Source organism: Paramisgurnus dabryanus, chromosome 4 (genome assembly GCF_030506205.2).
Source record: "Paramisgurnus dabryanus chromosome 4, PD_genome_1.1, whole genome shotgun sequence".
Lineage (NCBI taxonomy): Eukaryota > Metazoa > Chordata > Actinopteri > Cypriniformes > Cobitidae > Paramisgurnus > Paramisgurnus dabryanus.
The window spans coordinates 41,080,893-41,104,694 of NC_133340.1; the positions used below are offsets into that span (position 1 = coordinate 41,080,893).

General features: G+C 39.9%; 1 protein-coding gene across 4 annotated transcripts in view; it reads left to right on the forward strand.

The window, feature by feature from the left end:
* apbb2b (amyloid beta (A4) precursor protein-binding, family B, member 2b) overlaps window positions 1-17,275 on the forward strand; it is a 48,694-nt gene extending 31,419 nt beyond the window's left edge. For 3 of the 4 annotated variants that reach the window (XM_065254626.2, XM_065254629.2, XM_065254627.2), the window contains 6 exons: window positions 10,746-10,860; window positions 11,087-11,174; window positions 11,258-11,341; window positions 12,176-12,291; window positions 15,442-15,621; window positions 16,365-17,275. In XM_065254626.2, the coding sequence (XP_065110698.1) occupies window positions 10,746-10,860; window positions 11,087-11,174; window positions 11,258-11,341; window positions 12,176-12,291; window positions 15,442-15,621; window positions 16,365-16,535 (754 nt within the window). In that variant the 3' untranslated portion in view covers window positions 16,536-17,275. The remainder of the gene's footprint in view (window positions 1-10,745; window positions 10,861-11,086; window positions 11,175-11,257; window positions 11,342-12,175; window positions 12,292-15,441; window positions 15,622-16,364) is intronic. The other variant, XM_065254628.2, reaches the window with a different exon arrangement.
* The last annotated feature ends 6,527 nt before the right edge of the window (window positions 17,276-23,802 follow it).

Consider the following 23,802-nt stretch of genomic DNA (forward strand, 5'->3'; position numbering starts at 1 on the left):
GGCTTGCTTCTGATCGTCATGTTCTCCTATGCTAATACGCCACTAAGCCCATAAAAACGTTTTTCCTCCCAAGACCCGGCGGGAAGTTACCGTAGCGACAAGCGGAGCAGTAGGGGGAGGGTAGAGTGAATGCTGGGATTGGATGGAAGGAGAGGGAGCGAAAAACAGATGGGGTAAAAAAAGAGAGAACAAGCTTAGAGAGGTGAGCTGCATGTTTTTAGCAGAGCGGAGGATGAGGCAAGAAGGTAAAAATCTGTAGAAGTGTGGAGAAGGAATTATGGTGCAGATGGAAAAGCATGTTTTTTAACTAAATGTAAGTAGTCTTTTCTTTTTCTGTTCTCTATTTCTAACTTTTCATCCTTTGCTTGTAATGGAAAGCATTTTTATTTATTGCAGCATGGCATTTGTTGTTAAACCTTGCTGGTTTCTTGCTAAATGGGTCTCCCAGACCAGTAAGGCAGTCTGGTTTTGAGGTTTATGGTTTTTTACCACTTGCGAGTTGGTTGTTCTTGATGGACCAGCCTGACCAGGCTTTGAAACCATCTTAAACTAGAAAACCAGCATATGCATGTTAGTTTTCAATGAAAGCATGTGCTGGAGTGAGAGAGGATGAGTAAATGAAGGTGGAGTGGGTGGATTCACTGTTGATGTGGCTGAGGGTGGATGAGGAGGTGGATGTTCCCTGAATATGTATTTATTTTATGTGTAATAAGGTTATTTTATGCATATACCTTTTGCTTCATATTCTAAAAATAGTATTGTTTAATGTAGTGTGTGTGTGGTTCTTAAATGAGGTCACAGTGAGAAGTTCACATCAGGGTTACATGCGAGTGAAACTGCAAGTGTGTTTTTTCTGATCATTCTGGTATCATCCCACACATGCATTCAGAAAAGCACAGATCCCATTGTTCAAACCCCTCAGGGGTTCCTCAGCATTCCGTCCTGGGTCCGCTTGCATTGTTCCCTGTACTTGTAGTTTCTCCTTGAGACAATCTCTCTAGCACATTTTCCTGCTGTCGACTCTTACTGAGGTGCTGTAAAACATCCCAACCTGAGCAGGTTTAGCACTCTCGGGTTCATTCTGGGCAACAGTGAGGGCAATGAGTTCATTTGAATTTATTTTCTAATTACCACAGTGTTGCATATTCATGCCCTCAGCCGGCTGCAACCCTCGTGTTTAGATGTCACATACATCATTATAAATCTCTGAATTGTCTCGTCACACCTGCCGCTTTTGTTTTCACTTTTTCTCCTGCTCTTCCTAATGGAAATTCGTATCTTTATTGCAGTCGTTCAGAAAATGCTACACTATTGCAGTATGGGTCATTTTTTGAACTGAGATTATGTTTCTAACACCAGTGGCAGCATGTGAGGGAATTTACTACAGGGGCTGATATATAAATCAGTCTGTGCAACCAATAAAAACTGTAGAAGGTTATACTTTATATATTTTTTGCTCATATCACTCTCTCTCACATCACAAAATGGTCGTTGGAAACATCAAACATCTACTGTGTAGAGGAACTACATAGAATTTATATGTGGCTCTGTTGTGCTGTTCTCTTCACCTGTTGCAGGTTTGATGATACACAAAAAAAAAGTTTTTGTCATTTGGATGTTAAAGGAATAGTTCACCCTAAAATGAAAATTCTGTCATCATTTACTCATCCTCATGTTGTTTTAAACCTGTATGAATTTCTTTTTTCTAATGAACACAAAAGAATGAAATGATGCTATAAATACAAAATAACGTGAGAGCAACTCGAAAGCTTACAGACAATTGACTCCCGAATCGCACTCGCAATATTTTGATATCATGCGCTTGTTGGTTCTTGTGATGTCGCATAATTTTGACCACACCTCCTCTGCCTTGTCCTCCAATCAAACATACCGCACCATATTTTAAGAATGATCATGTGACTTTTACGCATATGTCAGGTGACCTGTTAATGCGAAAAAAAAATTCAAAATTTGCTGTTTTGTGCTATATTCCTTGTTCGAATTGCCTTAAAAACCACCTCACCGATTGTTAAAAACTTTTTTCGATATGTGGGAGCTTATGCGAAATTGCCGTGTTTTCATTGGGCACATTTTCAATTAGATGTACATTTGCGCAATTTAAAGGGTAATGGAAAAGCAGCTAGTGTCTGATGGTAAGGAAGTGAAGAGCAGTAGCTTATTTGCATTTAAAAGTACACACATAAAAAATAGGGGCATTTTGGACATGCTATAACATATGATCTGTGAAGTATTTTGAGAGACATTCTGGGCACACCTGATTACACATTGGAAAAATGTGCAAAATATGTAGCCTTTAATAATACAATTTTATTCTGATTGGTCAGTTTAATAATGGGAATAGTCTGTACACTGTAAAACCTGAAACGTTAACTCAAACCATTTAAGGAAACCGATTGCCTTAAACCATTTAAGTTTTAAAACACATACATTTGAATACTGTGAACTTAAATAAATTGAGTCCTATTAGGGATGCACCGAAATGAAAATTCTTGGCCGAAACCGAAAACCGGAAATGAGGAAACCAAGGCCGAAAAACCGAAACCGAAACACCGAAATAAATTATTATGCCAATTATTAGTACAAATGCATTTATGGCTATCACTGTGTACTAACTTTACTAGGGGTTTGTTACAGATCACAAAACTCACGGTTCAGATCACATTACAGTTTTTGAGGCATGGATCGGATTATTTTTCAGATCAACAAAAAGGGGGTGGGGAAAATCTAATAACAAATAAAGAAATTACAAACATTTATAAAAAAGAACAAAGCTGCACATTAATAAGGGCTAACATTAGCATTTGGTACAGAAATCAAATTAAATGAGTCATAACACTGTCTTTATTGTATAAATTAAATATTATATTATTATTTTTAGAGCTATTTGTCTCTTTGTTAGACTTCAGTAGGTTATTTGAGGTTACTGTAAGCAGAGACTGGTTTATGACTGTAATCTATACATACACTTAAGACATAAACAAATGTTTTTATTAGAAAAAGAATACTTTGGAGATAATTTTGTTTATATGTGCCCTGTCAATAACAGAAAGATTTTACGTTCGCTTGTTTGCGTCTCACTCGTGTGTGCACTATTGAGGTCACTTAAATGCGCGCGCGCACACAGAGAATGAAAGCGAATCCCAAACAGCGCAGCATAAAAACGTTACGTTGTTTTTCATTGCTTTATTCGGCACATGTATGTTAATGGACTATACAGTATGAGACACATTTGCGCGACTCTCTCTAAAGTTTACTAGGGGTGGCACGGTCCATGAAAAAAATCCGAACCGTTCGGTTCGCTTGTCTCGGTTCGGAGCGCGTGTGTACCGCACGGTTCAACGGTTCATGGCATGCGCAATATAGTCTCATGCCCTGTATGTGACCTCAGATAGCGTGTTTCCCTTTCGCGCGAAAGAAGGTTTGGAGTATAAGTACTGCGGGTTATGATGGCAAGTGGGAGAGAAAAGGAAGTCTGCCCGCAGTTGGAGGATGCGCCAGCGTCGTATAAGTTTGGTGTGTGGAAACATATTTTTATTTCATGTTACTTATGATGACAGCGGAAATAAAACAATAGATAGAACTGCAGTCTATGGGTTGAATATGCTCCAACAGCCACAGGAGATCGCCTTCTCTCCGACCATTTATCTAATCTGAGGTACTGACAACAATGTTTTACGTCTTTTCATATTCAGCGCTATTTTTAGCGTTTCATTGATACAATTAAAGCGGCTGATTTCCGCGTAGTTTCATTTTGCTAGCGTGTTAAATTTGCGCGATCTTATTTCAGAAATTGCCCCTCAAAGTAATCAGAAGTGGACAAAAGAGACTTAAAGAGATTTTAATATTACAGGTGCAAAGGTTATGTTTCTCTCTCGTCCACATAAACTCTCAGTATTAAAGCAGCCTCTCAGTGATAAATCTAAGAGCTACACTGAAGTTGGCATTTTAATAAATGCAAGTTATCTTTGTGTGCTAAAAATGCACATAAAGTTTATGTTGATGGCAATACATATTCTCTTTTTTGCCAATTAAATGAAAAGCATGTTGAAATCATCAATGTCTTCCCTCTTGCTCTATCAAAATCTCATCTGGCTTTCCTCAGAGATGGTCCAATGTGCTTAAAGTCAAATTCAGTTTGTGCATGATTACATGATATAACTTTTTTTAATACTGTATCCTAAATTATGTATAATTAATACATTAATAAGATAATACATTTCTGGAGTGTTAAAAATGTAAAGAAAAAATAACAACAAGAACCGTACTGAACCGTGAACCGTGACCATAGAACCGTGATACGAACCGAACCGAGGGTTTTGTGAACCGTGCCACCCCTAAAGTTTACACATCAAGAGTTCTGATCTTTGAAGAGCGTACTCACTGTGATGATCACGTCTGGACCGGACACAACCGCATGTGCCTCTGTGCGTACTTTAGCGCCTTTTTGCGGTTAAATACATCCACGCCGCATACATGTTGCTTCAGACAAGCACGTGCAGGTTGCGGTTTCTGTTTGCGTCATCACAACATTTCGGCCGTATTGTTTCGGTGATAAAAGTCTTTCGGCCGAAAGCCGAAAATGCTATTTTGGGCTATTTTCGGCCGAAAATTTTCGGTGGCCGAATATTCGGTGCATCCCTAAGTCCTATGCACATGTGCACTTATATTTAAGTTCACCGTACTCAAATGTATGTGTTTCAAAACATAAATGGTTTAAGGCAATCGGTTTCCTCAAATGGTTTGAGTTGAGATAACTTAGCAGGTTTTACAGTGTATGCTGTCAGCCTCATTTGTATTCACGCAGTAATTAAAGCTTATCTGGGTTAATGCACATGAAAGTAAAATATGTGCTTGTGTTTGTGGTGTGTTTTATAGTCTGGCTCAAACCGTGGTCACACTTTTAGCATGTGAAATATCTGTAGAGACTCTTGTGTATATGGGCAGCTTGTTATATAAATAAACTACTTTAAAATGACTTTTGTTATTTATTCTTAGCAGAGTTTACCAGAAGTTACGGGTTGACTACGAAAGCCACTTGTTTATGTTGTTACTGTTGAAACCATATCTTATATTTATATGACCCTATAGTCTCATTGTCATGGTTCTGCCATTTTGTCCTTTGTTTAATCTAGTCTTGTGGCAGAACCATGACAGACCCATGTTTTGTGTGAGAGCACTGGCTTTGTTTATTCCTAGCCATGTGCTCTCAGTCTCGTCTCTTGATCCCGCCCCCTTGTTTCCTCTTTAATTATCCCATTATTGTTTGATTTATATCACCTGTTCCCCTCTTGATTTGTTCCCCTATTTAATCCTCTTGTATTCATTGTCCTGTGCTTGTGCATTGTGTTCCAAATACCTGTGAGTACTCTGTCCGAAAGTCTAGTCTAGTCTAGTCTAGTCTAGTTTAGTGTTTTATATATCAAGTGTTTTGTCAAGTTTATTGTTAAGTGTACCCTGTTAAGTGTAGTTATAGTCTAGTCTTGTTTAGTGTTCACTTCCCCTGTTTAGTATCTTGTTTATGTTGTTTTGCCCCCTCGTGGGTTTTGTTTTCTGTTTAATTCTTTAATAAATATCCTTAGTTAACCCCTTGTTGTCTGCATTTGGGTTCATCTACACATCTATATAACAGAATGCACAAGCCAGTTAAGAACCCAGCGGACTGGATGTACCGTCGCTGCGCTAGGAGAGGACGCAGTTTTTCTGTTGTACTTGAACCGGGTCCCACCTGGTACGATCCTCTCCTGTTTGGACCCGGGGTCAATTCTAGAAGGGAGCCAGCCAGAACCGCTGATCCCATCCCTTTGTCTGCCATCCCGGAGGGTCTCACCGTGGGAGTTCTGGCGCTGGAGGACCCAGCGATGACCACTACAGTTCCTGCCAGCTCTGTCCAGCCCCCTGACCTTCGTGGTAAGCGTGAGAGGAGGGTTTCGTGGGAGTCGCCGTCCGAGGGGTCCTCTTCGGAGCCTGCTGCTTTCACCACTGTCCTCACCTCACCTGCCACCGCATCTGCACCACGCCCGAGAAAGAAGAGGAGGAGAAGGGGGTTGACCTCACAGTCTGCGCAGCCACCGCTGCAGCCCCTGGCGTCTGCGCAGCCACCGCTGCAGCCCCTGGCGTCTGCGCAGCCACCGCTGCAGCCCCTGGCGTCTGCGCAGCCACCGCTGCAGCCCCTGGCGTCTGCGCAGCCACCGCTGCAGCCCCTGGCGTCTGCGCAGCCACCGCTGCAGCCCCTGGCGTCTGCGCAGCCACCGCTGCAGCCCCTGGCGTCTGCGCAGCCACCGCTGCAGCCCCTGGCGTCTGCGCAGCCACCGCTGCAGCCCCTGGCGTCTGCGCAGCCACCGCTGCAGCCCCTGCCGTCTGCGCAGCCACCGCTGCAGCCCCTGGCGTCTGCGCAGCCACCGCTGCAGCCCCTGCCGTCTGCGCAGCCACCGCTGCAGCCCCTGCCGTCTGCGCAGCCACCGCTGCAGCCCCTGCCGTCTGCGCAGCCACCGCTGCAGCCCCTGCCGTCTGCGCAGCCACCGCTGCAGCCCCTGCCGTCTGCGCAGCCACCGCTGCAGCCCCTGCCGTCTGCGCAGCCACCGCTGCAGCCCCTGCCGTCTGCGCAGCCACCGCTGCAGCCCCTGCCGTCTGCGCAGCCACCGCTGCAGCCCCTGCCGTCTGCGCAGCCACCGCTGCAGCCCCTGCCGTCTGCGCAGCCACCGCTGCAGCCCCTGCCGTCTGCGCAGCCACCGCTGCAGCCCCTGCCGTCTGCGCAGCCACCGCTGCAGCCCCTGCCGTCTGCGCAGCCACCGCTGCAGCCCCTGCCGTCTGCGCAGCCACCGCTGCAGCCCCTGCCGTCTGCGCAGCCACCGCTGCAGCCCCTGCCGTCTGCGCAGCCACCGCTGCAGCCCCTGCCGTCTGCGCAGCCACCGCTGCAGCCCCTGCCGTCTGCGCAGCCACCGCTGCAGCCCCTGCCGTCTGCGCAGCCACCGCTGCAGCCCCTGCCGTCTGCCGGACAAATCAAGAGGGGAACAGGTGATATAAATCAAACAATAATGGGATAATTAAAGAGGAAACAAGGGGGCGGGATCAAGAGACGAGACTGAGAGCACATGGCTAGGAATAAACAAAGCCAGTGCTCTCACACAAAACATGGGTCTGTCATGGTTCTGCCACAAGACTAGATTAAACAAAGGACAAAATGGCAGAACCATGACAGAATCCCCCCCTTAAGGAGCGGCTTCCAGACGCTCCCCAGGTGAACACTAAACACGAGACATGACAGACAGACACCAAGAAAACATGACAAACAATATCATAGGCAGACAAGAATACAATACAAAGGGGTTGGGGTGACATAATAAAAACCGTCTGCGCAGCCACCGGGCTGCGCAGCCACCGCTGCAGCCCCTGCCGTCTGCGCAGCCACCGCTGCAGCCCCTGCCGTCTGCGCAGCCACCGCCACGGTCTCGGTCCCGGTCTCGTCTGCGCTGCCGGACGCAGCGCCCCCTGTCACGGTCTCGGTCCCGGTCTCGTCTGCGCTGCCGGACGCAACGCCCCCTGTCACGGTCTCTGTTCCTGTCTCGTCTCCGCTGCCGGACGCAGCGCCCCCTGTCTCTCCAGCTCCTTCTGTTGCTTCCTCCCCAGCACTGTCATTCTGTCCGTCTGCCTGGTCCCCTGCCACTGTCTCCATGTCATCCCTTGACTCTCTCTCCTACCCTGTGAGTCCTGGCTCGCCCCCATCTGCTCCCTTGTCTACCCCTACCACGCCCTGGAACCCTACCTTGCCTCCTTTTGTTCCCCTTACCCAGTCTGCATCCCCAACCAAGCCTGTTCCCTCCAAGATCCCCACCAAGCCTGCCCGGAATCCTCGTCCTAAGCCCTCCACTACCCCGGAACCCAAGATCCCTTGCCCACCCAGCTCCACCCTACCTGGACTTCCTCACCTGAACTCTGTTTTGCCTCCGCCCCCCCTCCCTTGTTTGTTGTTTTTATTATGTCACCCCAACCCCTTTGTATTGTATTCTTGTCTGCCTATGATATTGTTTGTCATGTTTTCTTGGTGTCTGTCTGTCATGTCTCGTGTTTAGTGTTCACCTGGGGAGCGTCTGGAAGCCGCTCCTTAAGGGGGGGATTCTGTCATGGTTCTGCCATTTTGTCCTTTGTTTAATCTAGTCTTGTGGCAGAACCATGACAGACCCATGTTTTGTGTGAGAGCACTGGCTTTGTTTATTCCTAGCCATGTGCTCTCAGTCTCGTCTCTTGATCCCGCCCCCTTGTTTCCTCTTTAATTATCCCATTATTGTTTGATTTATATCACCTGTTCCCCTCTTGATTTGTTCCCCTATTTAATCCTCTTGTATTCATTGTCCTGTGCTTGTGCATTGTGTTCCAAATACCTGTGAGTACTCTGTCCGAAAGTCAAGTCTAGTTTAGTGTTTTATATATCAAGTGTTTTGTCAAGTTTATTGTTAAGTGTACCCTGTTAAGTGTAGTTATAGTCTAGTCTTGTTTAGTGTTCACTTCCCCTGTTTAGTATCTTGTTTATGTTGTTTTGCCCCCTCGTGGGTTTTGTTTTCTGTTTAATTCTTTAATAAATATCCTTAGTTAACCCCTTGTTGTCTGCATTTGGGTTCATCTACACATCCATATAACCAGTGATGGGAATAACGGCGTTATAAGTAATTGGCGTTAGTAACTGCGTTATTTTTTTCAGTAACGAGTAATCAAATAAATTACTGTTTCCCCCATTATAACGCCGTTATCGTTACTGACATTAAAATGCGGCGCGTTACTAAAATTGATCTCACTGAAGTGATTTTCACCCGCGTATGCTCACTCTCTCAGCCAAACACTGATTTTCTCTTGTGTGTGTGTGTTGGGAGAAACATAACTGATGCTGATTGGTGTGTCTGTGTGTTAGAGGGGGTGGGAGAACCACATAGCTGATGGTGATTGGCTTAGTCTCCAACGTTAGCCAACCAGAGGCAGACTTCACAAACAGGCACGCCCACTCGCACAGTCCGACTAAGAGTCTGAGCGAGTGAGCAGTGTAAAAAAGTCTGAGCAACTTTGTCACTTTGTCGCTAGATTTAGCAACTTTAGCGACTTTATAGGACAAATCTAGCTATCTTTTCTGACGTGGTTGGAGACTTTTGTAGACTGACATGAAAATACGCGTCGTTTTCTCTTCTCAACGAGCAGCGGTGCTGCTGCTGACTGTGCCCCATCTCAAAGCAGCGACAGGGTGATGGCAAGTACAACAAGCTCAAAGGTAGCGATCGCAAACACGAAGTATAAAGCACTACTTTTGCATTGTTGAGGTGAAAGGCTTAAATGTTTGTGTAATGTGCAACTTATGCCCATGAAGAAAAAGTCTCTCCACGTCTGTGGCAAGTAATTCTGATCTAATAAAGCACCTCAAATCGTCACATGCTGCCAAAAAAATTGTGATTTCTCTTTAGTATTAATTTTAGTCATTTAACATATTTAATTTGTAAGGGGTATTCAAGTTATTTGAAATATTAGATTTTTTTAAGTAACGCAGTAATTACTTTTCCTGGTAATTAATTACTTTTATAATAATGTAACGCAGTTACTAACTCAGTTACTATTTTTGAGAAGTAATTAGTAACTATAACTAATTACTTTTTTAAAGTAACGTTCCCAACACTGCATATAACACTCATAATCAAATTAGAATTAAAGTTTGATTTCAATCCTTGGTTTTGCATTGATTTCAATCTTTGACATGACCTTATATTAAATGTGACAAGGTTATATTTTCACAGACTATTCTTTACATTATGTAGGATGATTTTATGTAGAAATCAGTAAAACACAAACAACACTTAAGATGGGATTTCACAGACCGGGATGGTCACATACTGTATCTTGGTTTTCAACATATTTGATGTAAAACACTCAAATTTAAAGCCAGGGACATTGTTAGGTGAAAAAATCAGTTTACACTCGATTGAATCTCATTGTTGTATAATGGAAACGACTGAGATAATAAATAGCCCTTATTTTGTTTTATGGGTGCTTTAGAAATTATTTACACATAAATTGGTCATAAATCGGTTCTGATGATGTTTTATGAATGAGGCCCATTGTGTGCATTTCCTCATCATTTTCTCTTTTACTCGAATGCTTTCCTGGATTCAGAGAGAGGTAAATCGATTTTATCTTCTGTTATTTGTATTCTCATCATTTTCTTGCAGTGCGATACCGGCACGGTTGTTTTTTTTCATTATAGTTTATTTTGAGCAGAAACGTTATATATACGACACACCTGGATTAAATAGACACAGTTATTCATCTTAGACAGCCATGTGCACCTGCATATTGTTGTAAAAGTGTTTTTTTTTTTTGCTTGTATTTTTTGTTTGCTTGAAATATGTGTGTGTTTTTTTTAGTGTTGTAGATTGATTGTCTTTTAAACTGAAAGGGCAACACATCCATCAGGGAACTAGCCGACACACCCATACACACATCTATACATACAAACTTACTTTCACAAAAAAGTGTCTATTTGTATTGTTTAGTGACATACTGTACTGTTATATATTTGAGTGCTATTAAAATGTTTGACTTGAGTCAATATGACATCTGAATTTTTTGTTTTTATTCCCTGTAAATATCTTATTTCATGCATCACAAAAGACGTATGGTTTGTGAAATAGGCTTTAAATTGCTCTTCACAAATTACTTCAATCTTTTTTTTTTCATTTGTGGCCAAACAGGGATTTTGCATATGTAGCGCGAGATAAGGACACCCGCATATTAAAATGTCATGTGTTCCGCTGTGACACCCCTGCCAAAGCCATCGCCACCAGTCTGCACGAGATCTGCTCCAGGGTAAGAAACAGATACGCTCCAACACTTCAAAGTCACTTAGACCTTTTCCACTGAAATTATGCTGGTACTTGTGCCGAGCTCCTGTAGGTGCAGTACCTGTCAGAGTTTTTCCTGACTAAAAACCCTGTCGGTGGAAAAAGGGTAATTTAACTGCTGATTTAACACAGCAGTTTGGATATCGACTGTATTGATGTTTTACCCAGTGTTGTTTGTTACTTTGTAACAGATCATGACAGAACGCAAGAATGCTAAAGCTATGGCTGGAGGATCCCTACAGGACAGATCACATACCGGACTTGACCTCCCATTACAAGGTAAGACACAGCGTGATTGTGTGTTTCTTTTTTTCTGCGTATAATGTTTGTGTATTAATGTGTATGTCTTGTGTCACCATTAGCAGAGTTCCCCACACCAAAAACTGAACTGGTGCAGAAATTCGAAGTGTTATATGTTGGTATGACGCCAGTTGCTAGACCTATAGGTGAGAATCACACCACACACCTGATCTGTATTGTGTTTTCTCACCTACACTCTCGCACTTTTCTCAATAATACATGTGCACTCGTTTAACACAAACACACACTCCCTTATATAAAATGTTAGACTAGTCATTAAACAACCTTGTTCAGTGGTTCTCAAACTTTTTCAGCGTGCGGCCCCCCTTGTGTAAGGTGCATTCCTTCGCAGTTCTAAAATGTAACATTTTAATTAAACAAAACATAATAAATTATACCTAGTAGTGCTGTTGGTTAGTTGGCTTATTTTTTTATGTTTAATTACACAGAATTCATGATAAATTAATGTATTTTATAAAATGTCATTAAACTGGGGCCCCCCTGGCACCATCTCGCGGCCCCCCTGGGGGCCCCGGACCCCAGTTTGAGAACCACTGACCTAGATCATCTTTATCTTTTTGTGAAAGAAAATTTCTTTATACAGTGTCAGGGCTCCAGACTAACTTTTTTCACTAGGAGCACAGTGGCCCCCAACTGAACATTTTAGGAGCGCAACCAGAAAATTTAGGGGCACACACCAAAAATCAACATGCTTACCAAATACTGTATTACTAATAAACACTTTACTGAAAGATTCAGAAAGTACAATTTGCTGTTTCAAATTCAGTGTCACATCACAAAAAAGGTCAAATTTACTGGTCGCACATGTGCGACTGGATGTAAAAATCAGTGGCACACTCTCAAATTTTGGTGGCAAAAATGCGACCAATTGGGGGCAGTCTGGAGCCCTGAGTGTGTGTATATATAAAGTTAAATGTTTAAATATATAATTAACAAGATCATATTCCCCCGTTTCTTAGGCATGGAAGTTCTCAACGGTGCAATAGACAATTTGCTGACATCATCAGTACGAGACGACTGGATCCCCGTGTTGTTGAACGTAGCCGATGCAACAGTCACAGTCATCAAAGAGAAGGCAATTACAGAACCTTTTTGGCTACTAAACATACTACAATCTTTGTAAAGCTATATATTGTACTGCAGTATAATCACTACACTATTTATTCATGATAACAACTGTCTGGATATACATTATCCTGCTTATTACATTACATTACTTGCCACATGAGTAAATATGTAAGGAATAAGTGATGACTGGGCAGTGAATTATGTAAGGAATAATTGACGACAGGCCATTGAATTATAAGAAAATAATGCACACCCGCAGTGTAACGGCACAATGTGAAGCGGAGTGCCGTTACACTGCGGGTGTGCATTATTTTCAAAAAATTCAAAGGACCAGAGTCAATTATTCCTCTTATACCACGGTTACCACAAACATTGCTTTGGTGCCTTATTTTAAGACATTTGACAAGTTAGGTGTGCGGTTATCAGAAATTAATGCATACCCACGGAACATTTCTCAGCCAATCAGAATACAGCATTCAATAGACCCGTGGTATAATTGAAAATAATGCACACCCAAGGTGGTAATGCGGCATGACGTGAAGCGGATGTGCGTTATTTTAAAATAAATCAAAGGACCGGATTTAATACTTAATGACATTTTAATGACAAACTAAATTTGTATCACTGGTAAAAAGTGGTCAGTTACAGTGAGGAAAATAAGTATTGTCATCTGAAATTGTCATCGTAGGTGCATGTCCACTGTGAGAGACATATTCGGAAAAAAAAATAATAATCCAGAAATCACAATGTATGATTTTTTAACTATTTATTTGTATGATATAGTTGCAAATAAGTATTTGAACACCTGAGAAAATCAATGTTAATATTTGGTACAGTAGCCTTTGTTTGCAATTACAGAGGTCAAACGTTTCCTATAGTTTTTCACCTGGTTTGCACTAGAGCTGAAGATCTTTGCCCGAACCCGACGGGACCCGTCGGGACCCGACGGGCTCGGGCGGGTTCGGGCTTCATTTCTAACATTTTACACGGGCTCGGGGCGGGCTCGGGCTTCCGCTCCGGCTTTGTGAGGTAAATGAGCGGTCAAGTTCAAATCAGTAGCGCAGGATCGCGCTGAATTCATTTACAGTGGATTTAATGATTTTCCTCATCAAAAACATGTAGCCTAATCTTGGTGAGTAGGTTTTTCAATGTATAACTAAATATGAATCGAGTCTTACATCATTTAGACAGAGGAGACTAATGTTGGCAGTAATGGAGAGAAGTGCCGACGCAAATCCCGCGGAGCCTGCCTCTTAATTTCGTTATTGCCAAATACCCATCTTAATTCAGAATGTATTATCTTAATTTAATTCGTTAAGAAATAATAATTTTATTGGCATATTTATAGTGTATTGCATAAGCCTATTTAGAATGAGATGTTACAATGTTACAGATTACTTATTTCTTTGTTTCAACTTCCAAGTGGCGTGTAGATTATTAGTCATGAATAAATAATGTTAAAACCTGTGTAAATTTCTCATTCTTGACAAAAGCTGTGTGTGTGCGCACATTTAAATAATGTCGGGCTGTAAACGGGTTCGGGCTTTTAAAAAGCTGTCAATCTAAATGTACGTTCGGGTTCGGGCTGCATTCTGTCGGGCTCCGGACATTTCGGGCCTAACTTTTAAGGCCCGATTACAGCTCTAGTTTGCACCCACTCTTCCACACAGATCTTTTCTAGATCAGTCAGGTTTCTGAGAAACATGGAGTTTGAGCTCCCTCCAAAGATTCTCTATTGGGTTTAGGTCTGGAGACTGGCTAGGCCACGCCAGAACCTTGATATGCTTCTTGCACACCCACTCCTTGGTTATCCTGGCCGTGTGCTTGGGGTCTTGTCATGTTGGAAGACCCATCCTTGACCCATCTTCAATGCTCTAACTAAGGGAAGGAGGTTGTTCCCCAAATCCTCTTCTTAATACAATCGCCCTGTCCCATGTGCAGAAAAACACCCCCAAAGCATGATGCTACCACCCCCATGCTTCACAGTAGGGATGGTGTTCTTAGGATGGTACTCATCATTCTTCTTCTTCCAAGCATGTTAGTGGAATTATGACCAAAAAGTTCTATTTTGGTCTTAACTGACCACATGCCTTACTACCATGACTCCTCTGGATCATCCAAATGGTCTTTGGCAAACTTAAGACGGGCCTGGACATGTGCTGCTTTAAGCAGGGGAACCTTCCATGCCATGCATGATGTTAAACCATGACGTCTTAGTGTATTAACAACAATAACCTTGGAAACGGTGGTCCCAGCTCTTTTCAGGTCATTGACCAGCTCCACCCGTCTAGTTACTGGCTGATTTCTTACCTTTCTTAGGATCATTGAGACCCCACCAGGTGAGATTTTGCATGGAGCCCCAGTCCGAGGGAGATTGACAGTCATGTTTAGCTTCTTCCATTTTCTAATGATTGTTCGAACAGTGGACCTTTTTTTACCAAACTGCTTGGCAATTTCCACGTAGCCATTTCCAGCCTTGTGGAGGTGTACAATTTTGTCTGTAGTGTCTTTGGACAGCTCTTTTGTCTTGGCCATGTCAGTAGCTGGATTCTAACTGATTGTATGATTGGATTCTATCTCAAACAGGTGCATCTAATTTAGGATAATAAATGGAGTGGAGGTGTACATTTTAAGCAGACTAATAAGGGGCAGAATTCTAGCTGATAGACAGGTGTTCAAATACTTATTTGCAGCTGTATTATACAAATAAATAGTTAAAAAATCATACATTGTGATTTCTGGATTTTTTTTAGATTATGTCTCTCATAGTGGAAATGCACCTACGATGACCCCTCCGTGATTTCTAAGTGGGAGAACTTGCAAAATAGCAGGGTGGTGTTCAAATACTTTTTTCCTCACTGTATGTTGTCTTGGTAATGTTAAGTTGTCATTCGAAGTTATAATGTATTGGTTAATGTCAAGTTGACATTAAACAATGTCATCTTTGCATTAAAAATTACATAATTGAACAAATGACAATGAATGACAGCTGTCATAAAGGTGCATAAAATCTCCTTCATGCTCATGGCACGTGTCATGTCATGATTTTTAAGGTGTCATGTCAGTCTTATTAACACCCCTTCAAGGGAAGTGTTACCGAAAGGGTTATTAAGTAGGCTTTGCTTTTTTGAATGTTGCTCAATGTTTCTCATATTAGGAGGAAGAGGAAGTCTTGGTGGAGTGTCGTGTGCGATTCCTGTCTTTCATGGGAGTTGGAAAAGACGTGCATTCATTCGCGTTTATCATGGACTCTGGGAACCAGCACTTTGAGTGTCATGTTTTTTGGTGTGAACCCAATGCGGGCAGCGTCTCTGAGGCTGTTCAGGCAGCATGCATGGTGAGTTATCACACCCGAATTAAACCAGTTTCCAGAGTTATATTATAGGTGAACTAGGTGTTACTTAAAGAAATAGTTCACCCAAAACTTTAAATTCTTCCATAATTTACCTCATGCTATCCCAAATATATATGACTTCCTTTCTTCACCTGAGCACAAAGATTTTTATAAAAAATGCCATGACTTTATGTCCACATAAAGGACCCAACATGTAGAAGATAAAAAAATTATAATATTAATAATAATTTCCGCACGTCAGTTACAAATTTTGTGTCAAATTGTTGAAGTTGGCTAGTTGATATTTGAAGTAATTATGTGCTGCCATATTTAATTTAGCACAAATAAGTTTGTTTTGGTTGCAATTTTGCAAAATTAATTCTAAATATTATTTGTTTAATCCCACATACTCATTGATTTGCACCAGAAGACATTTATTACCCACCAGTTTCATTACTTTAATAATGGATTGTAAATGATAAAAGTCACCTTTAAAATTATGTTGTGATGCTTTAAATTTTTTATATTTTATTTTTTTTTGTAGCTTAGAAGTATAAATTACCGTTTAGTTTTTTGCTTAGATATCGAATTTTATATTTTGTGATGAAATAAATAAAATAATAGGGTCACAACAAAATGAGTTACCTGTTATACATAAACAAATAGATGTTCTAATTTTAAATGACACCAACAAATGAATAAAACCCCTCCCGCTTGTTTTCTTGTCTTCCTCTTTGTGTCTGCAGTTGAGGTATCAGAAGTGTCTGGTGGCACGCCCTCCATCTCAGAAAGCCTGCTCACAGGCTCCCCCTGCTGATTCAGTCACACGCCGAGTTTCCACCAGCGTCAAACGCGGCGTTCTTTCACTCATCGACACTCTCAAACAGAAAAGACCGGTCACTGAGCTGCCTCAGTGATCTGACCAACATGCACGCATACTCACTTTCACGCTCTGCATGCTTAGAAATACCAGAATGTTCTGTACATAGCTGCCGCTCAATTGATGGAGCCGAAGAGGAAATCAATGGCGAAAACTGTGTGAAAGAGAAACCACATGTTGGGGATGAGCAATCTAGTGAGCCAATGCCAAGAAAACCCACCCTTTACTTGCACAAGTACACAAACACCTAATCCTTCATCTTGAACCACTCTCTTTTCAATTACGCGTATGTCAGTCATGTGTGTATCTGCATGGGAAGCCACGCCTCTTCAGCATGACACAAACTAGCAGGCTCCGCCCATCTATAAACTCCACTCTATGTGGACAAGCCTGCCTGAAGTTTTTAAGCATAATTGAGCAGATAACTACTTTAGTTTATGGAATTCAGGCAAATACAGCTGCTTCACCAGAGCTTCATTGTGGTTGTAGCTGTTAGACAATACGCCTAGAGGAGCTTCATACTGCTTAAGGATGTTTGGCACTTTTCATGAATACAGTTTGGTGTCTCATTACTTTTAAAGCATTCGAGGCTAAAGTTCAGTGTTATTTGTTGTGAAACTGTTGGATACTATTGGACTCCATTCATCCAATTTAACCATTCAACCCTGTTATGGATGTTAAAGGGATAGTTCACCCAAAAATGAAAATTCTCTCATCATTTACTCACTCTCATGTCGTTACAAACCTGTATACATTTCTTAATTCTAATGCATACGAATTAAGATATTTTGGGTAAATGTTTGTAACCAAACAATTCATGAGCCCCATTCACTTCCATAGTATTCTTTTTCCTACTATTCAAGTGAATGGGGCTCATGAATTGTTTGGTTACAAACATTTACCCAAAATATCTTTCTTCGTGTTCAGCAGAACAAAGAATTTTGTACAGGTTTGTGAAAGTGAGAAAATGATGACAAATTTTTTATTTTTGGGGGAACTATCCCTTTAATACACAATTTTCTTTTTTTATACACATTTATATGTCAGAAATATGTTTATCAGTAATTACAAACTCAACATTTGTTCACTGTAAAAAAAATGTTGTATCAACTTAAAAAGTATGTGTTCATGCTGCCTTGAAATAACAGGGTTGAAAATTTGGATACATTAAACTTTATTTTAACAACCCCTAATTTGTCAACACTGTTAAAAAGGTTTGTTGGTTCAACTTAAAAAGTAAGGGTTCATGCTGCCTTGAAATGTTGTGTTAATTCAACTTAAAAATATTAGTTAACTTTGTAAAAAAGTGTCAATTAATATTTTTAAGTTTAATTAACTCAACATTTCAATTAGTATGAACCCTTGAAGTTGAACCAACAAATCTTTATTCACTGTTGACGAATTAGGTGTTGTTAAAATAAAGTTAAATTTAGGCAAGAATTTCAACCCTGTTACTTATCCTGTTTTTATTTTTCAACCCTGTTAAGTCCAATTTATAGTCGTGCGTAAAGTCGCAGGTTATCCGTAGCCTCTGCGTAGCCTGACGTGCACCTCGCCAAATTTTTAACAGCGCGTCAGTTCTTCGCGGACCGCAAGCGCAGTGATTGGTCCACTAGAACCCCTCCCGTCAGGTAAAAAACTGCGTCATAGGTATTTCCGTTTGCGATGGTGAGAAGAACAAAGATGGGCCAAGTTGAGAAGTGATTTAACTAAACTGCAACATTAGACACTGTTTATTTACTTCCATCACTGCTTGTCTTCTCAAATCATACACAACAACCTGCTGTTTCTTCTTCGTTTGTGGGTTAAACTTGCCAAGCTTCTTCTTCATTGACAGTCACGCTGCTACTGTGGTTACACGCGTGGATACTGCCTACCAGCGGTCTGCGAGTGTGTTTGCATGTCGACGCGAACGGCGACGCAAAAGTATAAATGAAAACTGACGCTTAACCTACGCAGTCGCGGCTTCGCCGTAGGACCTGCGCACAACTATAAAGAGCCCTTTACTTCGCATATTACTTTTGCAGCTTTTAAAATGTAATTTTTTTAATGTAAACATTTTGAACCATATTCATGAAAAGTGCCGTTTATAAGTTGCAATCTATTATAAATGCAACCATTGGTCATGCAGACAAAAAACTGATGGATGAGAGGAAGCGAAACCACAAGGCCCAAATGTTGCAATTGTGAAGGGTTGCCATTAAAATAACTCTGTTCTTCAATGGACTTGCTTCACATGAGGAGGCTCACAAAAGATACAGCATGTGAAAATAAAACGCACATACATTGATGGATCAAACATCCCAATAGACTTGCCCTGCATTGTGACTGATAATGCAGAAGGGTGTAACCTATTCAGTTTGGTGTGTAGATGTAATGTACGAATGTGCTTTTTTATATTTCCAAAGTGAATTTGCCTTTTTCCTTTGAAAGAGGGAATTTTGTGTGGAAGAATTGAATCAAGTGTAAGAAGGAAGAACTTTTGCTCAGAGCCAAACAGTTCAATCATGTTAAAATTGTGCTTCGACCCCCAGCGTGTTGCGCTCACATCCTAAAGAAACACAACTGTGTTCTGCTTCACTTACTACGCTCTTTGACAAGGTCGCATCTGACCGAAAGCCTCAAAAATACCCGATCAATACGAACAGCTTTGCAGCACATCCAGGTTAGTGAAGGAACTCCAGTGTCTGTGAAGAGCTGATTCAGTTTGGGCATCTTTGCCTTTGGATGTCACTGGTGTCCTGGTAATGCTTCACATCTGTTTGTTACTGTACTCTGAGTTTGGTCAGTGGTGTGCCACTTGTAGTCCTAGCTTAACACCCTTTCTCGGGTTTTGAAGAGTCACTTGTGTACATACATTATCTATATATAACAAATGTCATATCATAAGCCTTTATTTTTAGAATATCAAATGCTTTTATTTTGTAATGTTTTTTGGGCATACTTGCCTTGGCATGTGTAGTGATCTCATTTCATTTGGCCATACTGTAAAAAAATCATTGTATGTGTTGTAGATAAACCAACGGGCAAAACAGAAAACGTGAAGAGTGGATGATGGTGGTGATTGTGAATATAAATTTATTTTGTGGTCCTTTTTGGAAAGCTAACTGTTGGAGAGGAGATGTGAATTTGTGTCTTATCTATGCATTCTTTTAGAGGACGGTTTAAGAAAAAAGAGACACATTGCCTTGCATGTCCTGGGACGGTTTAAGAAGAAAACTGTATTGAACAAAAATGATATTTTTTATTTTATTTATTCTATTTTATATTGGTATATACTGGTCTCACTGTATCATGCTCGGACACTCAAATCGATGCATTCTGGAAATAAGGAAAGTCAATCTAAAGCATTGTAAATACAGTTACACCCTAAAACTGTTGTGTAATCTCAGATGCTGCTGTCCATAATAACATATAGCTTTTGTAAGGCCTATAAGATACAAACATTAGATAACAGGTATAGCTTCAATACATTTTATTCCAGAATATATCTCTGATGGCCAATAAGATTCGAGATTGTAATGAATCTGTGCGGTGTGTAGATGTGTTTCGCGAGCTCCACTGTAACATCAATCATAATTCATGTATTGGTCATCACAACTTAGTTTTCACCCAGCAGATAATCACAGTACGAGATGATGAAATAACTATCGTCTGTATAAATGTGTGTTATAATGAACCGGCACAAATCAATCTGCCTGTGTGCTGCACCTCCTCTGTCTTCTCTTTTGTTTCTTGCAAGTTTTTCTTTTTATGTGAATTCCAATTAGCGATACGCTGTACGAGATGTATTGTTTTGGACAATTCAGTGTATTTTTTCTCTGACGATTAGTTGGTTTCACGTTGAAAATAAATTATACTTTATTTTTACAATATTATCTTAGTGGCAAAGCCAGCTGCTAAATGCAAAACCTGAAAGACGGAGGAGGCTTATGGGGAATGTAGTGCAGTACAGTAATTTAGTATAGAAACATCAGACTTATCATGTTAGCCAAGAGTAGTGTTTGTTTGACCTTAGTGTTCCTGCATGGTGAAACACTCTAATCGGGGGAAATATCATCACAAGGATTAAATATAACACTCTCCTGGTATAATGCACACAAACAGATGTTTTTTGTGGAAATGGCTTAATCTGCTCTACACTAATTTGTACACCATATAAATGTAAACTGTTGTGAAAATAAATGGCATATCACAAGTACATCAAAAGATTTATGTCTGTTTGTTTATCTTTACTTATCTGTATATTAGTCGAGCACTCAATACAAAGAACGCAAAAAACTGAACAAACTCTTCAGCAATTTGTCAGTATTTTAGGAGGTGCCTATTTCGTATGTATGAATTTGTACGTTCAAAATGTGTATTTTTTTACTATTTCAGGGCTCAACATAAAGGACTGCTCGGTAGACTATTGAATTATTATTTTCAAATATGTGACACTGACATTTTTTTATTGGGGCCAGTATAAAAAATTAATTGCGTTGAGCCCTGTATTTTCTTTCACCCTGTGAAATTTGGATTAGGGTTGGGCTCAGGGTGGGGTAAAATTTATGTTTTTTTTATATTTGAACATATTTGTATAAAAAAGAACTGAACAATCTCTTCAGCAATCTGGAAGTACTTTAGGAGGTGGCTATTTCGTATGAATTCGTACTTTCAAATGTGTACATATTTGTACTATTTTCTTTCACCCTGTGAAGTTGGGTTTAAGGTTATAATTAAAAAATCTAATCTAATATTCGAAAATTTTTGTATGAAAAAACTGAATTTCTTCACCAATTTGCTAGTGTTTTAGGAGGTGGGTGTTTGGTGAAATTCGTACTTTAAAATTAGTAAATTTTTTACTATTTTCTTTCGCCCTGTGAAGTTGGGTTTAGGGTCGCTTATAATTCATATATTTCTTAAATATTCAAACATTTTTGTATGAAAAAACTGAAATTCTTCAGCAATTTGCAAGTATTTTAGGAGGTGGGTATTTCGTATGAATTCGTACTTTTAAATTTGTAATTTTTTGTACTATTTTCTATCACCCTGTGAAATTAGGATTAGGGTTGGGGTCAGTGAGGTATAATTTATATATTTTTTATATTTAAAGATATTCGTACTTTAAAATGTGTACATTTTGTACTATTTTCTTTCACCCTGTGAAATTGGGATTAGGGTTGGGGTCAGGGTGGGGATTAAATTAATATTTGAGGATATATTTGTATGAATAGAACTGAACAATCTCTTCAGCAATTTGCAAGTATTTTAGGAGGTGGCTATTTTGTATGAATCCATTCGAATTCAAATTTGTACAATATTGGACTATTTTCTGAAACCCTGTAAAATTGAGATGAGGGGTGGGGTATAATTAATATTTTGTCTAATATTAAAACATATTTGTATAAAAAACTAAACAATTTCTTCAACAATTTGCACATTTTTTAGGAGGTGGCTATTTCATATGAATTCGTACTTTTAAATTCGTACATTTTTGTACTATTTTCTTTCACCCGGTGACATTGAGTTTAGGGTTGGGGTAAGGGTTGGGTATAATAAAAAAAAAAATTCTAATATTCAAACATTTTTGTATGAAAAAAACTGAACAATCTCTTCTGCAATTTGCACATATTTTAGGAGGTGGCTATTTCATATGAAATTGTATGTTCAAATTCGTAATATTTTTACTATTTTCTTTCACCCTGTGAAATTGGGATTAGGGTTGGGGTCAGGGTGGGGATTAAATTAATATTTGAGGATATTTGTATGAATAGAACTGAACAATCTCTTCAGCAATTTGCAAGTATTTTAGGAGGTGGCTATTTTGTATGAATCCATTCGAATTCAAATTTGTACAATATTGGACTATTTTCTGAAACCCTGTAAAATTGAGATGAGGGGTGGGGTATAATTAATATTTTGTCTAATATTAAAACATATTTGTATAAAAAACTAAACAATTTCTTCAACAATTTGCACATTTTTTAGGAGGTGGCTATTTCATATGAATTCGTACTTTTAAATTCGTACATTTTTGTACTATTTTCTTTCACCCGGTGACATTGAGTTTAGGGTTGGGGTAAGGGTTGGGTATAATAAAAAAAAAATTCTAATATTCAAACATTTTTGTATGAAAAAAACTGAACAATCTCTTCTGCAATTTGCACATATTTTAGGAGGTGGCTATTTCATATGAAATTGTATGTTCAAATTCGTAATATTTTTACTATTTTCTTTCACCCTGTGAAATTGGGATTAGGGTTGGGGTCAGGGTGAGGGTTAAATTAATATTTGAGGATATTTGTATGAATAGGACTGAACAATCTCTTCAGCAATTTGCAAGTATTTTAGGAGGTGGCTATTTCGTATGAATACATACGATACGTTCAAATTCGTACAATATTGGACTATTTTCTTAAACCCTGTGAAATTGAGATGAGGGGTGGGGTATAATTAATATTTTTTTCCTAATATTAAAACATATTTGTATGAAAAAACTAAACAATTTCTTCAACAATTTGCACATATTTTAGAAGGTGGCTATTTCGTATGAATTCGTACTTTCAAATTTGTACATTTTTGTACTATTTTCTTTCACCCTGTGACGTTGAGTTTAGGGTTGGGGTCAGGGTTGGGTATAATAAAAAAAATATTCTAATATTCAAACATTTTTGTATGAAAAAAACTGAACAATCTCTTCTGCAATTTGCACATATTTTAGGAGGTGGCTATTTCGTATGAATTTTCAAATTTGTATTTTTTTTACTATTTTCTATCACCCTTTGATGTTGGGATTAGGCTTCGCATCTGGGTGAGGGTGGGGTAGAATTATTTTTTCGAAGCTATTTTTTAAGAATAGCTACTTTTGGATGGCTCTTAAAGGGATAGTTTAGCCCAAAACAAGAATTTTGTCATTATTTACTAACCCTCATGTCGTTAGATCACACCATGTTGTTTGGGGGTTTCGGGTTTACTATGAAAGTGTATGGTGACCACCTCTTTAAGCTTCTAAAGGACCCAAAAGTGTTAAATGAATAATACCACTCAATTTGTGATGTATATTTTAAGTGTCCTGAAGGCAAACAATACAACAGGGTTTGGTGGAGGGGAGTGAAACAAAATGAGACATTGGGGGTTAAAATAACATGAGGGTGAGTTAATAAACTATCTCTTTAATGATGCTTTTTTAGTTTATGTTATCTGCCAGAGCTAACTAGCCAACCACAACCACCTGGATACAGCATGAGTTAAACATGACATATTTTTGCTACACTAAAAAAATTATGGATTGTTGGTTAGTGAAAAATGGACAAACCCAATCA